Source organism: Peromyscus californicus, unplaced genomic scaffold (genome assembly GCF_007827085.1).
Source record: "Peromyscus californicus insignis strain IS unplaced genomic scaffold, ASM782708v3 Scaffold_15__1_contigs__length_86483966, whole genome shotgun sequence".
NCBI classification, from domain to species: Eukaryota; Metazoa; Chordata; class Mammalia; order Rodentia; family Cricetidae; genus Peromyscus; species Peromyscus californicus.
In genome coordinates, this window is record NW_026294447.1 from 73,057,865 (window position 1) to 73,072,862 (window position 14,998).

Below are 14,998 nucleotides of genomic sequence, written 5' to 3' on the forward strand. Positions count from 1 at the left end.
GCATAAATATTCATGTGTTTGACTGTGGGATGCTCTCCCATATCACACTGGGAATATTAGCACGTTGTGCATGTATTTTATTATCCTTCTACAATCTGAAAATTTCTCAATTCTGGAAACATATTCAGACCCTGCCATTTGAGGCCTTGGGCCTCTATCAACATTGGGAACCACACGGTTCAGAACGAAATCCTTTGCTTGCTTCTCCTTTCCCCCTGCTTAGGTGAAAGAGTTCAACAGCCCCAGACACAGGCTCAACTGCCCAGGAGCACTCTGCTCACTGGTCCCTACACTTACGGTGACAAAGTAAAGCCACAGGCATGAGCCTTGCAAGTAGAACTACTACTGGACTGTGGGAAAAACAGCATCTAACATGGCAGTATCCTTACTTCACTTTAATTGGTAACAGGCATACATGTGGCTGGCTGGTTTGTTTTGGATATCACACTTAGGGGAAAAGCAAACAAAATACCGAAGTAAAATCACTGACATTTCAAGCTCTCTCTCTACTCTGCTGGCTGTTCCAATCGTCCAAATGTGGCTAATGCCAGAGGAACCCCCAGGAGGAGAGGTCTCATCCTGGCTTTAGAACTGAGCCCTATTAGGTCTTTGAGAATAAGTCCAGAATGGCAGGCTCTCTGTCCATTACAAAGGCAGTCTTTATCACAGCCAGCTCCCAGGACTGGGTTTGAGTGGCAGCATCTCCTCCCTGCAGGGAGAACCATCAGAGATAGTGATCTGGAGACAGGAGGGAGCTTTGAGTTCCCCTGTCTGGCTGTGCCTCAGAGATCAGCCTGCACAGGCCACAAATACAAAACAGAAGTCAGCCTGCTCAGTGGGAAACATTTTATCACTCTGGGTTTGTAGGTGATTTTAAAGAACTTCTTACAGGCCTAGGGTTTCACTGAAAATTCAACAGGATTCATTTATCATGTTAAAAAGCATCCACTGCCCAGTAAGATAAGTTAGGCATCTGAAAGCACCAGCCAGCCAGACTCCAGGAAAGGACACAATGTGCCCTTCTACACAGTCACTGGATACTGGGGTCAGTTCCCCTCACAGACAACCAGCTGGTTTCTGGTTTCGCTGGTTTGAAAGGAAGAGTGCTTTATAAGAGGATTAGAAAATCTGCTGGATTGTCACATTTTCTTCACTTTACAACTGTGCCAGATGCCACCTGCTCTGTTCTCCTAAACTGACAATATGACTATAAACTTGATTTCTGCTCCAATTAAATCAAACGTAGGTGGCATTCTCTAAACTCAAGACTCCTCAAATCCTTTGGTAGTGACCACGTTTCCTGCTGGCATTTGCGGCACTGTGCAGGGGTTACGCAAGTGTAACACAAACATGTCCAGAGAAGGGGCAGGTGCCAGTGACACCTGGGTCAGGGTCAACGGCTTGAGCACCATGGGACTGCTATCAGTGTTCAATGGAATAGATCTGTATTCTTTGAGAGGCAAAAATATATCTGTGTGGGCTATGAATGGGAATATACAATATTTAAATATAAAATGCAAAACAGTAACAATGAACTGAGAATTACCCTGGAAACAGGGTGGGTCTATGCAGTGTACATTTTGTTGGTGAGTATGTCTGGGCTTTTCAGTAATGCAATACAGTTCTGTGTCTCAGACATGCTGCTCCTCTGGGGCCCTGATCCAAGTGTCTAGTCACACAGCAAATATCTATTTTTTTTTTGTTTTTTTTCTTGTTTGTTTGTATTTTGAGACAAGGCTACTATCTAGTGATAGCCTAGAATTCATTCTGTAGACCAGTCTGGCCTCATACTCAAAGAGGTTCCACCTGCGTGTCTCCTGAGTGTTGAGATTAAAGGTGTGTATGCACTACCAGGCCTGGCAGTAGGCATTTATGTCTATAAAAATTGATGTTGGTCAGTCCAACAGGACAAAAGCTGAATCTCAGCAAAGTGAAGCCATTTTCAACCTGTATCAGAGGTGATGCGTGCACCCATTGATCTGAACCAACAGTACCAATCTGGTTCCTTTCACACAGCACCAACAGACAGAATTTTGATATAGGGATGCTCAATCAGTAGTCTACTGAACTATTCCAATATCCAAAAAGACTGCCACTCTCTGAAAGGGTTTGTTTCTAGGCACTGTGGTGAAGCAGAACAACCCGACTCACAAGTTCCTGCAATCCTGGGAAGAGGGCAGAGGCAGCCAAGCTCAGGACCTGCTGACTGTATCTCAGTACTAAGGTACTCGGGCACATCTTAGGGAGTCTTCTGTTTCAGGAACACTGGGTGACCAGCCCTACAATGAATGACAACCTTGTCTGTATAAACCTTTAGGATTAAACGTCCAATCTAGATGTTTATGAAGTGTGAAATAGTAAAAAGATCTTTCACTGTGCCACTGTTCTTAAAGCATGGGACATAAGTTCTCCAGGGTCTCTAGACTCTTGTCTTCCAGTCATCTCCCTGAGAGCCAATGCCCACATCACATCAGTGGCACCAAACCCTACCAGTACTCAGGGTATACAGCAAATGTTGGGAGAGTTACAAGAAGAACCAGCTGCTTTATCCACCCAAGACTGTGGATGACAGACAGGTCCTCTCTTTGAGGACAAAGAGAACCACTGTTGGACAGGGGACATCCCAGCAGCCTACTAGGCCTCCAAATAATGCTACTGGGGCTGGGCAGGGAGGCCAGCATCATTCCTGTCCTCCATGTGGCTTCACAGAAATGTACGTAAGCCTTAAAGAGACCACTGAAGTACCCAGTGTCTGATGCCACCCTGTGGGAAACAAGATCCACAGAGTCGAGAATCCAACCCACCTGTTCCCTCCAGCAGTGACCCCCAAGTGCAGGGAGGCTATTCAAACATCTTCTGTTGATGGTTTTATTTTTTAATCTATAAAATCTTTGAGAAGTTTTGTCTGTGCTTATCAAGACTCAAAAGTGTTAGGCTTCTTCCCATTCCAAACTGGGAGTCAGAAAGAAAAGCCACAACCTTCTTCACTGTGCCATCCACAGACCCCAAGATGCTCAGCCAGTCTACCTCCTGGGCCTTTGCCGTTTTCATTGTATGTCATGTCCAGGATTGTTGGCTGGAATGAGCGGAAAGAGTGGGAGGCATTCTTCCATCTTTTCAGAAGCAAGAGCTTGTTTTTAAAATGTTCTTCCATTGAGTTCCCTGGTTAGTCGGGGGTTGGGGTAATGGGGGCTGGTCTACAAGGAGCTCCTCTGCCTGCTGGGAACAGGGATTCACAGACAGTGTTCACTTTGGTTTGGTCTCCATAAATATAACTCTCTCAACCTCTTCCTAAAGATGAGTCTCTTTATTGTCTTCCAACAAGAATGGCAGAGACTGGGAAAACATCAGTACTGGAAACTTTTAAAATGCTGGTTTGAAGTTATGTCCTCATTGAGAATACAAACAAAAATCCAATGCAAAAGAAATAAAGGGAAGAAGGGAGAGAGGGAGGGAGGGAGGGAGGAAAAACATGAATGTTGGGTAGGGAAGGTTTTTTTTGGCAGATATTTTCAAAATTATGTACACTTGCACAGATTATGTGCTAATCTATTTTTTTTTTATTTTTATCTTTGGCATAATGCAAATAAAATATTCCACACACGTAATCTAATCTTATTCTAAGATATATTGTGAAAAAGTTCTCCAAAAATAAAAAGATTCATCTGATAGTATTAAGCTGATAATAAATATCTCTAACACTGAGATGAATTTCAATTACATAGGAAAAAGTCTTCATTAAAGCAGATTCTGTGAAAGACTGAGATCAACCACATGGATCATAAAAAGAGAAACTGAAATTATTAATTCATCAATGGTAGTGCACCCAATAGAGTATTAACCAGAGTATAAATGACTAGACCTTTGCATACATACAAAGGTCTATAAAATATACTAAGTAAGCAGGAAGTGTCCAAGGAAACATGGAAATAAAACTCCACATGTAAAATCTAAGAAATTTAAATTCTAGGGATGTCACTATTCTGTCAAAGTGTCATTCACAGAAAATTGGTTTTAGACAGAATGTTTCCCCTATGGGTCATTTTTTCAAAACAGGCTGCCTGAATAGAGAGGACAGTGGCCGGTCAAACTCATTTAGCTTCACAATACAATAATGCACTGTGGCAGTGAACAGGCCAAGTCAGCAGAGTTCCATTCACACCCTATCAAAGGATCAGCCTATCCACTATGAAAAAAGCACCGCCCTTTTCCAGACAGCCATTCTTAGCATGTGCTGCAGGTGTACAGTAAAATGACTACACTTCCTCCTTAACTTCTACAATCTGAAAAGTAATTGTTTTCAAAATTGAGAAACACATTCTCATTTTGAGTTATTTTTAATGAACAACTTTTAAAATGGATGCTCATTAGGCAAAATCACAACTGGGTATACGTGACTTGACATTCCAAAGGCAGGCAGGACTGTTGATTCCTTCTACCACTAACTAGCAAGCGTGGCTTTGACATTTGTAAGTCGGTCCTATTCTATTTTCTTTGGGTTTAACACGTTACACTTCACACTGGCTACTGAAGCCTCATCAGTGAGACTCAGATTCATCATTCCAGGCTCTTCCCCACTCAAGAGAAGGAGTAGAATGGGGCATAGAGTATAGGGGTCAGGAATGTGGGCTATGAAGTCTGTGAGCCTAGATAATTCATGTAAATTATTTCTCACTGGCTTTGTCAGTGCTCATCAAAGCTCTCTATTTTTACTCCCCCTGTGTTGGAACACATTTGGGCTTTACCCAGCAGGTCTGCATAGAGAGGATGATTGGACCACGGGCCTGAGTGCAGGTGTCTGAGATGGTCTGCACTTGGCTGTGCTGGGGGGAGGTCTTTTGCTCCACCCCTTGGCATTCCTTTAAATACCCTAGGGCAGAGACAGTCAGAGAGGATGGATTAGGATTCAGGTGCTCACAAGTCTATCCTGTATTTTCTATCTGTTTCTCTCCCCTCTAAATCCTTCTAACTAATATTTCCTGCTGCTCCTACTCAAGAGTACTCTGGGGGAAATGTGGGTGTGAGGGATGGCCCCCCAACCCCTACATGTGTTTCACACTCCTGCTCAGTGGGCCTGCTTGCTGCTCCATGAACACACTGAGCCTTCCCCCTACTTTGTGCCTACTGACTTGGGTCTGGAACACCAGATCCTTTACTCAGCCTACTGCAAGTCTCTTCCCCTTCAAGAAGCACTTTGTTCTGATCCACATCTCTCTTTGTCTGCAGGTATATGTTAAGCCTGACCTCTGTTACAGCCTATCTATTTTCCACAGTCCTTAGCAATCCCAAGGAGTGGTATGTGGGGTGCACCAGCTGCACGTACTTGTAGAAGCACAGTATTTTATTTTTAATAGGAATGCTCTTCTAGGAGGTTTGCAGAGATTAAATGAGATGATGCATGTAAAAGGTGACTAACACGGGATCATTTTAGAGCCATCAGTAACAGCTAAGATTCCCTGACTCTTGTTCAAGTGCCCAGTGTTGTACTGAGTGTTAGACATTTCTCAACTCCTGCAAACAGGTCATGACACAGTCTCTCATTCCTCATGCACAAAACAGATGGGATATAGCCAGTTTTCAATGACTGTTGGAGATAAGATTCTGACATAATTTAAAAGTACCTGAATTGGCCGTACAATTTAAAAGTTCATGGAATACATAGTGAAATTCCTAGCATTTCACATTCAGGACAAGAAAAAACTAAAGGCAAACTTGCAGTTTTTAGAAAGGCAGTATTATGCAGATCTGTAGCCAGTGCCCAGCCTCAGCAAGGGCTGAGAGGGCAGCTGAAATGCCCCAAGCTTCTGGGGCCTCAGTTGCCTTGAACATACAATAGGCCAATGACCGGAAGGAACTGCTCTGGACACTGTGAGAACAGAATCAGATAATGCCAGGAAAGTGATCAGAACATAGTAAGAGTGCAATGCACACCTATGCAGTCTGCTTCACCTCACAGATGCTCTCAATTAGGTAACAGAGACCTGACAATAAGGCAGGTAAACAAAATCCAAAAGTTCAAACAAATTTTCTGAGCCCCAATAAACAGCAGGCAGTTTGAAACCTTGCCAATGGAGTTACGGCTTCTCATTTCGCAAAACAACAGAATTAAAGTGACCATTCAAAAAGAGTAAATAAAAGCCTCCAAAATACAGCAAGGGGAATGGGAACGCTGGCTAAGCCACAGAGCATACATTCATGTCTCAAAATGAATTTCTTCAGGCGTCAGAAGGCCTCCTCCCACTCCTGAACGCATGACTCCACCAGCCAAATACAAGTGACTAGAGGTCTGTGCAGCATTTTGTTGTATACCTCACGAAAACAAGTTTTCCCTGGTTCATTTTTGCTTTATGTACTTGAAAAGACAGAATCAAGCACAAACGATTTGAAAGACAAAACACCACAATATAGTGAACAAGTCTGTGTTTTCTTTTTCCGAGCATATTTATATTAGCAGTCTAATAAGGGCAGAAAGGATAATACAGTGAGATTTAAAAGATTGTTTTAGTGAGTCCAGTTTCCTGGTATCACACTAAGGGTCTAATACAAGGAGACACAGAGAGCCTGAATTAAGATGACAGATGGGACAGAAGTGCTGTGTAATGGTCTGTGTGCTGTGCGCTGCACTTGCCTTTTGTTTGGTTGGCTGGTTGGTTGGTTTGGTTTTTTTGGTTTTTTGAGACAGAGTTTCTCTATATAGCCTTGCCTGTCCTGGATTTTGCTCTGTAGCCCAGGCTGGCCTGGAACTCACAGAGATCCGCCTGCCTCTGCCTCCCGAGAGCTGGCATTAAAGGCGTGTGCCGCCACCACCCAGTGCATTTCTTTTTAAAGTACATATCTCTAAAGGCACCTAAGGAATCGACTTCTCAAAGTGGCTCACCCAGTGCATTTCTTTTTAAAGTACATATCTCTAAAGGCACCTAAGGAATCGACTTCTCAAAGTGGCTCCTAGGCATTCACAACTGCCTTGTGAAGTGTGCACCAGCAGGACCCCTGGCTGGAAGGCTATGCAGGGGACAAACAAGACAGAACCAGAGTGGAAGAGTGAAGTACAGCTAGCTGGGCACTCACCACACAGACCACCATGCTTTACTTGCTAGATCCCACTGTCTGTCGAAAATGGCTGCCTAACGGTGAGACCCTATTTTATAGGATAATATTTAAGACACCTTTTTCAGAATAAAACCAGGGAGATCCACTGATGGCCATATTATAATGTTTAACTAAAGAAAACAATTACCATATATTATAATTAATAATTTATGAAGGAGGAAATATTTTAGTAACCAAGAAAAGGAAAGTGGTAATTACAGAATAATGGCCAATTCTGTGAATTAAATAAATGTAACTGAGTGAAACTCATTATGGCATTCCTATTACGCTTCCTGTGCTGGAGGGACCATGAAATGCTCATGGCAGAGCGGCACCATCTGCGGCCCAACACGCTGCAGTCACTAAGAGGACACAGAATGTGCCAGACGTCCCATAAAAATCCACAACTGGAGCATGAAATTTTAAATTTAATATGTTTAAAACAAGGAAAATGGTAATAAAGCACCTTCTTTATATGAAGTAATCTGTCCTGTAGAGATTGAGAATGTTAAGTAGATGACTATGTTATCAATGCCTGAGTGGGTTTCTCCCTCCTGGGTAAGTGCAGTAATTTGAACTAACTGAACTAATAAAGCTGAAGCAGCCATCCCAGTCCCTCCTCTTTATTAATGTCCAGGATATGTGCTGGGAGACAGTCCTCAGAGTACTCCAGCTCATGCAGCAGCCACGCTCTGAAGCATTCAATGTGCTCCAAAGCTAAATGCTACAAAGACGGACACTCACAAGATTCTGTGTGTCTTCACCCGAAAGGACATTAGCTACAATGCATTGTGCAAAGCCTGAGAGAGAAAGGAGGATTCAAAAAGCTCCATCAACTTATTTTATATGCTCACTGAATGGATGGAGAGATTCAAAATACCTTGAAATTGTGTGTTCAATTTTAGTTTCATAAAATCAGAATTTTTGATTAAGGAAATGTAGACAAAACTTGTTCACAAAATACTATTCAATAGCTGGTCAAAATTTATATGCAAGGTCAAGCTACTTTTACCTACCAGTAGGGTACAATGAGACTAAAATGCTAACAGTTAGAAGTAAGATTAGCTGTGCATTCAAATTCCTCCAAGCAGAACGTGGTCCACACTGTTGGATAGTAAAGGTTTCAAGTCACAGCATCTTTTCCCTTTCTGCAGTCTCTACATAGGTCATCTAATCACTTAAACACCTTGACCAAAGGGCATCATGACTGGGGACAGAAAAATGGAGCCAGCAATCTTGAAAATTTAAAGATGCGCCGGGCGGTGGTGGCGCACGCCTTTAATCCCAGCACTCGGGAGGTAGAGCCAGGCGGATCTCTGTGAGTTCAAGGCCAGCCTGGGCTACCAAGTGAGTCCCAGGAAAGGCGCAAAGCTACACAGAGAAACCCTGTCTCGAAAAAAAAAAAGAAAATTTAAAGATGCTACACCATAGTTTTAAATTTCTACACTTAAAACTCCTGGGTAAAGCCGGGCGGTGGTGGCGCACGCCTTTAATCCCAGCACTCGGGAGGTAGAGCCAGGCGGATCTCTGTGAGTTCGAGGCCAGCCTGGGCTACCAAGTGAGTTCCAGGAAAGGCGCAAAGCTACACAGAGAAACCCTGTCTCGAAAAAAAAAACAAAAAACAAAAAACAAAAAACACTCCTGGGTAAAATGCATCTTTGGCAGTACTGAAAAGTAGACTTTCTAAAACCTAAGCTTTTAGGAATGGCATGGTTAATAGCTAACAGCACATGCTTGGAGATGACTGTGTTTGAATCCTGGTTCTCTAACTTATAAACAGTGTGAAATTGAATTTATTATGTAATCTCTCCGTGGCTCAGATTCCTCATCTCTAAAATGGGGATGGTAAGGGATGGTAACAGTACCATTCTCTTAAGGTTGGAAGGTAAAATGGGATAACATACTTTAAACGCCCAGGACAGAACCTGGTGAACACATCCAGTAGTGCTCGCCATCATCATTCTAATTATTAGTAATGTAATATCACTATACTTTATGTTACTGTTAATACTGCTATGACTTTTCCACACATACTCAGAAACCCATCACATGTGGGTGACCATGAAAGAGCTGAGCACGGCTAAAGCCCTCTCTCTACCAGCTTAGACAGAGAAATCAGATGAGAAGTGGACAGATGAACAACCCAAGAGTATCCTTTATAACACATAGTTCTCCCCACCTAAGAAACATCACGGACTGTTCTGGAAACCCAGCAGGAAACCCCAGCGCAAGGATGGGCTCCTGCAGGGCCACACGTACCCCTTGCTCGTCCAGTTTCATGAGCTGCTCCGTTACTTTGGGCGTGTTGAAGGCCAGACGCAGGCACTGCACGTTGAGTTCTGGGATCACGTGTTCCAGCACCTCCTTCAGAGGCAGTCCTCTGGCGGTTGAGTGCTTGGCTGTGGAGGGAATGGCGTCCTCCAGGACAGACCCTCTCAGCGTCATGAGCTACAAAAGAGATAAGGACTATGGTGAGGCTTCACTATAGCATGAGATACTGAATATGTCATGGTTCTGAAGGCCTAGACAGATGAAATGGCTGGTGGTTGGCCAAGTCAGTAAGGTGGAGGGAGAGAGAGAATACAGAATACTCTAGGCATGAAAAATGAGGCCAACACTTTTAAGAACCTCTGTACAAGTTCAAAAGAACTCATGATAAATTTATTATAGTATTGAGTTGTTCACTTAAGTGACCAAAGTAGCCTGCCCTTATAGGGATCAGTAAGACAAGGTCTCTGCATTACTGTACAGTATCAGGAAGCACACCAAGGATGGGGAAACCTTCCCGAGACACTGTAAGAATTCTCAGTGTCTGTGGTATATGTTTTAAATGAGAAAAGGTAGGAAGGAGAATCATGCTTTACATTCCCCAACATGTGGCTGAGCATAAGCTGCTTATATCTTATAACAGCAATGATTGCACTGGAAATGCCTTCTTCAAGGATTTCTGGCTATTATCAAACAAACTCAAGCAATGATACCCTCTATTAATAGTGATTTGTTAAAGAAATATAAACCCAGACATGAGGCCTAAAGTGGTCTTGATTTTCAAAGTGTCATATGGCAAAACTGTTTGTGAATTTAACTGATGTTTGATGGTCTAAGAAATAAAACAGGAAGTAGATTTCCACTACATAGGGAGGTTGTAAGGTAACAGCTGACAGAGTACATGTTTGGGGATGTGTATGGCATTGAACAGGGAGAGATGTGAGAAATACACATACGTAATTGAGGGAAGGCTGTTCCCTGAAGAAAACAAGACTAGAATCTAAAGGCAGAAAAGAAGTGACAGCGGCTCAGGCCACTGGGGAAAACTTCAGGTGACATTAGAAATCGGTTACAGGAAAAGAGAGAAAAAGAAAGAAGGAAGCGAGTTAAAGAATGAAGGACATTTCTATAGGAAGAAAGTGGCCAAGGAAACATGAGCAAAGGTGCAGAAAAAGGAAAAGTCAGCGTCTGAGTGGGAAAGGATGTCAGCTGAGCTGAACCTGAGACAGGACAGGCAAAGCAGGACACTGGAGCTGGGGACAGAGGACAGAGGCACCGCAGCTCAGGGAGGGCTTTATACCCCCCGCCCCCACTCCAGTGTGCAGTCATGCCAGGTGTTCCAAAGAAATGACATGCATCGCTGGAGAAATTAAATCAAGAATAAGATGGAATTCACGAATCGGAAGGTCTACTCTACCCTTCACCCTGCCAAGGGGCTGCTTCACAGTACAGTAATGAATACACAAAGAGTCTGCATCCTCACGGGGCTACTCTCCAGTGGGGAAACAGAACAAACAGGGACACTATGCAAGACTGTGTTACGTCTTAACGGAAGGGCATGGCATCAGATCCCAAATGGGAGAGAGCAGAAAATTCGGATCCATGAACCACCACAGGGCCCTGTGGCTGATGAGCACGTCAGAGTGAGAACGCTGGGAGCCCTGGGCACACTTGAGGAGGCTGAAGCCACTGGAGGGACAAAGCCCTGAAGTCCTTAGAGCCCAGTGGGAAGAACCCAAATCCACGGAGAGGACAGAGCAGGGGAGTTACGGGAAAGGGTTGGGGAGACTCAGGCATACCGGCTCCTAGGCAGACAAGTACTTGAGCTCTATTTAGAAGGAAGGAGAAAGCTAAAGAACTCTGAAGAGATCCCGATTACATTTCATAGAGATTCCCTACTGGTGAAAGGATGCAGAAGCAGGCCTGAGCCGTGGGGATGCAAGTGGTTGAATTCTAGACATACAGGATCTGAAGACAAGATTGCAAAGGTTGCTGACAGACTAAACTGGGGGCAGGAACAAGAAGAGAGGGGTCAGGTGTGACATCAGGATTTCTGGCCCAAACAAACAGAATTACAAAAGTGGCCAGGGACTGGAGGTTATTCATGGGACCCTAAATGACAAGTGCAATGGTTTTCTGAACAGCATGTCACTTGGAACTTTCAGTTAAGGGCCAAGAGAAAGGACTCGCCTGGCGAGGCCTCTAGGAAGAGGGTCAGGCCTGTGACTGGAAGACCAGAGGCGGGGAACAGAGCCTGGACAGAGTTACAGCACGGGAGAAAGAGCCTAAGGGAAAGGTGGGAGCCAGTGGGGTTCAGGCAGGGACCTCTATACTGCACAGGCGCAGGGCAGAAGTTACCCCTGAACAGGAAGCTGGCATGCCAGGCAAGATTAGGGGTATCAGTGCAGGGCCTAGGGACAAAGGCCTATAGAGAAGATTCTATCTCAACTTTTCACATAGGTAGGGCAGCAACAAGATCATGGTAAAGGCCAAACCACACCACAAAAAAGGGGAGCTAGGCTGGAGCTTCAACTGGAGGGGGGCGGGGCGCCGCCACACACTGTGGGGGAGAGGCTTGCTAGAGAGTGGAAAAAGACAGCAACAGACAAACCACTTGGAAATAGGATATGGGTGATGAAGAAGTCAAGTGGATCTGGGAAGATAGAAAAGGGCTGACTGAGCCATCATCCGCCCTGACACAGGAAGCCCATGAACACAGGCGGCTCTTCACTCCTCCCCGGCCACTACAAACAACACATTAGATACAAAGGCCTTGCCTTTAAACCCCTACTTTTAATTTCCCCAGAGTTCAAGCTCAGAAACAATTAGGAAGTGAAGCCAACCCCTGAAACTTGCCCGGTGTTCAATGAAGGAAACAAAGCCAAACGCTCTATTTACACTAATTTCAAAACCACGATTTTCTTGATACCGCAGGGGCATTAGGGCCCTGATACATAGGAACAATCTAAAGTGAATTAGGAGCTGAGGCAATCCACTGATAACTGGAATAATTACACACATGCTCAGAAAGAAACGGCAAAAAGAACCTCAAAGCCCCCAACGTGTCCACACGAATTTCTGGTTTAAATGCTTTGTAAGCTATTTTATTTTCTCCTTCTTAAAAGAGAAGTCCCAGCAAGCACTTTAACAGCTCAATTACTTCCCAGCCCTGGGTCTTCTTTGTTCCAAGAAACTGTGACCTTGTCCTACTGAATATAATCCCTGGCTCCCACTTCTGCTCCATTTTCCCCTGCTGGATTAAGTCTCAAACCTTGCTCACCTGCAACTTACCTCACTAGTTCTAAAAATTATGCGGTAGTTATACGGAGATCCATTTTCTTTCATTTCTTCTGGTTTTTCCCTTCGAATGCTCACAGCCACCGGACCAAGATTCTCATCAGCCCCAAAATAGTTCCAGTGTTCTTAGGTAAAATAAGGTAAAACAATATTAGAAAATGAATCTAACACTGGAAATCATCACGTTCCATTTGGATTCAAGATCACCTCCCAGGAATTATCAGTAAGTTATAAGCATGTTTAGTAAACATTATCATCCTTCACTGAGCTATAAACACTAAGGCTATCTAGGGCTTGTTCTAGAGGAGATAGTACGGAGGCCTACTGGGTTCTTACTACACCACACTAACTATTCTAAAGTTCTTCATGTGCTTTCTCCCATGTCCCACCATTTTCATAGGCTACAGTTTATATGCACCATGTGTTAGGGCTTTTTACATTTTATTTAGACATAAATAGAGTTTGAGGAGAGGAGCTTCTCCTGGGTTAAATTGATATCCCTGCATTGGAAGGAAGAGCCACTTGGGCTCTATGCTCCCAGGCAGCCTATGCCAGGTAAAGGAGCTCAGAGGAACAGGCCTCACTGTGCTCTGGGAGGTAAGAACCTAGGGTTCTTGGCCTTACCAACAATTCCCATGGAATGAGACAAACTGTGGTCACATAACCTAGAGGGTACAGTGGACTGGGAGAACAGGCATCTCCTAGTCAACCAGTGTGCCCTGTGACTCATATGATTATCGATGCTTTCAACTGTTGAAGGACCCAAGCCTCAGCATGGCCTTGGTAGGGGTGGGGTAGAGTACTGGGGAAGTTTCCATCTAACAAGAAGGAGGTGGAAGTCAAAGCTGAGTTAACTGGGAATGAGGAGTGCAGATCAGTGATGGAGTGCTTGCCTAGTGTACATGAGGGCCAAATCCAATCCTTAGCACTGAAAACAATTATTGATAGAAAATAATAAACTGATACTTACTGGCACTTGAAGATATACCTCTAAAAATTAAAACTGTTGATATGTACATGAAATGTTCACAGATGAGGAAATCCATACAACACAAAAGTATGTGACAAGCAGAGCATATAACTTAGTTTTCAAACCCCCAAAACATTTGCTTTATGTTGTTCTATGTCATCCACACGTGACATGACTAAATAAGTCATGACATGGTACATTACTGGCATACAAAATGCATATTTAAAACATGTTATTTTCATACAAAATACATATGTATTTGAAAATCCATGAGAATAATAAGAAATAATTTAGCATATTTACTCATATGGTTTTAAAATTTAGGAAATGCTCATGAAAATACTCTGCAAATAAAAACTAATGTACAATTATACAAGATAGAGTCATAAACACTGTAGGCTCTAAAAATATTATAATCCATGGAAATTCAAAATAAGAAAACACAATGGGAATACAGGCAACAAGCATTTCATACATGGACAACTGAGAAACAATCCAATAAACACCACAAATTCAAACACTCACGTACACCCTCAAAGCACAGCACATGAGAATCACACTCACAGATTTTTACTCTTACTTTGCACACAATTCTAACAAGCGTGGTTGTCTGGTCTTCCAGCCCACAGCTCTATCCCGGTGTTGACAAAGTCCAGGGTCAGGGCATGCAGACAGCAATGCGATAGGACAACTGACGACGGAAAAACAGGAAGTGGGGAGACAGGAAGAATGTGAACAAGTCGACAAGAACTTAGAGGAAACAAGACAGCATCGGGAGGGACCATTTACTGAAGAGCAACTACGAAACCCTCCGCGATCTCAATCCTGCAGTACAGAACAATGGTGGGTCTGTCAAAGGGGCCTGTGGGCCACACACACTGTACTTCCTAGTTCATACATAGTTCACGTGTCAGGTGGGTGGGATTGCTGCTTCAACTGCTGGGAAAATTCACAAAGACACAGCACTCCAGATTCGTCATCCGTAACCTCAACCTTGGGGCTTTCTCCTTTAGCCTGCCCTGGTCAGCTCTCTGCTTCTGCAGGGCTGATGTTTCCAACAGTGCCTGCCCCTCACTCCTTCCACGCAGAGAGCACTAATGCTGTCAACAGGAAAGCAGGGAAGCAAAGGAGTTTGGGAGCAAATGCACCGCCCGCCACCCTGATGCACACGGCTTTACTTTCAGCCAGACTCTCATCCCCCTCCATCCTGGCCTCCGCTCACTCGGCACTTCCAGGAACACACACATGTGCCTCCATCACCACCTGTTTATCTGTAACTGATTCCTCTCTAGCTGCTCTTTCCCAGTACTCCATCTCTAGTCACCCTTTAAAACTAAACAGTCCTTTCCTCTTTCTCCCACCGGAAACTTCTAT

General features: G+C 43.9%; 1 protein-coding gene across 13 annotated transcripts in view; it reads right to left on the reverse strand.

Moving 5' to 3' along the window:
• The window catches only part of Sipa1l1 (signal induced proliferation associated 1 like 1), a 306,912-nt gene that overhangs the window by 83,056 nt on the left and 208,858 nt on the right, over nt 1-14,998 (reverse strand). For all 13 annotated transcript variants that reach the window (XM_052739397.1, XM_052739386.1, XM_052739390.1 and 10 more), the window contains 2 exons: nt 12,649-12,779; nt 9,349-9,537 (listed from right to left, as the gene is read on the reverse strand). In XM_052739397.1, the coding sequence (XP_052595357.1) occupies nt 9,349-9,537; nt 12,649-12,779 (320 nt within the window). The remainder of the gene's footprint in view (nt 1-9,348; nt 9,538-12,648; nt 12,780-14,998) is intronic.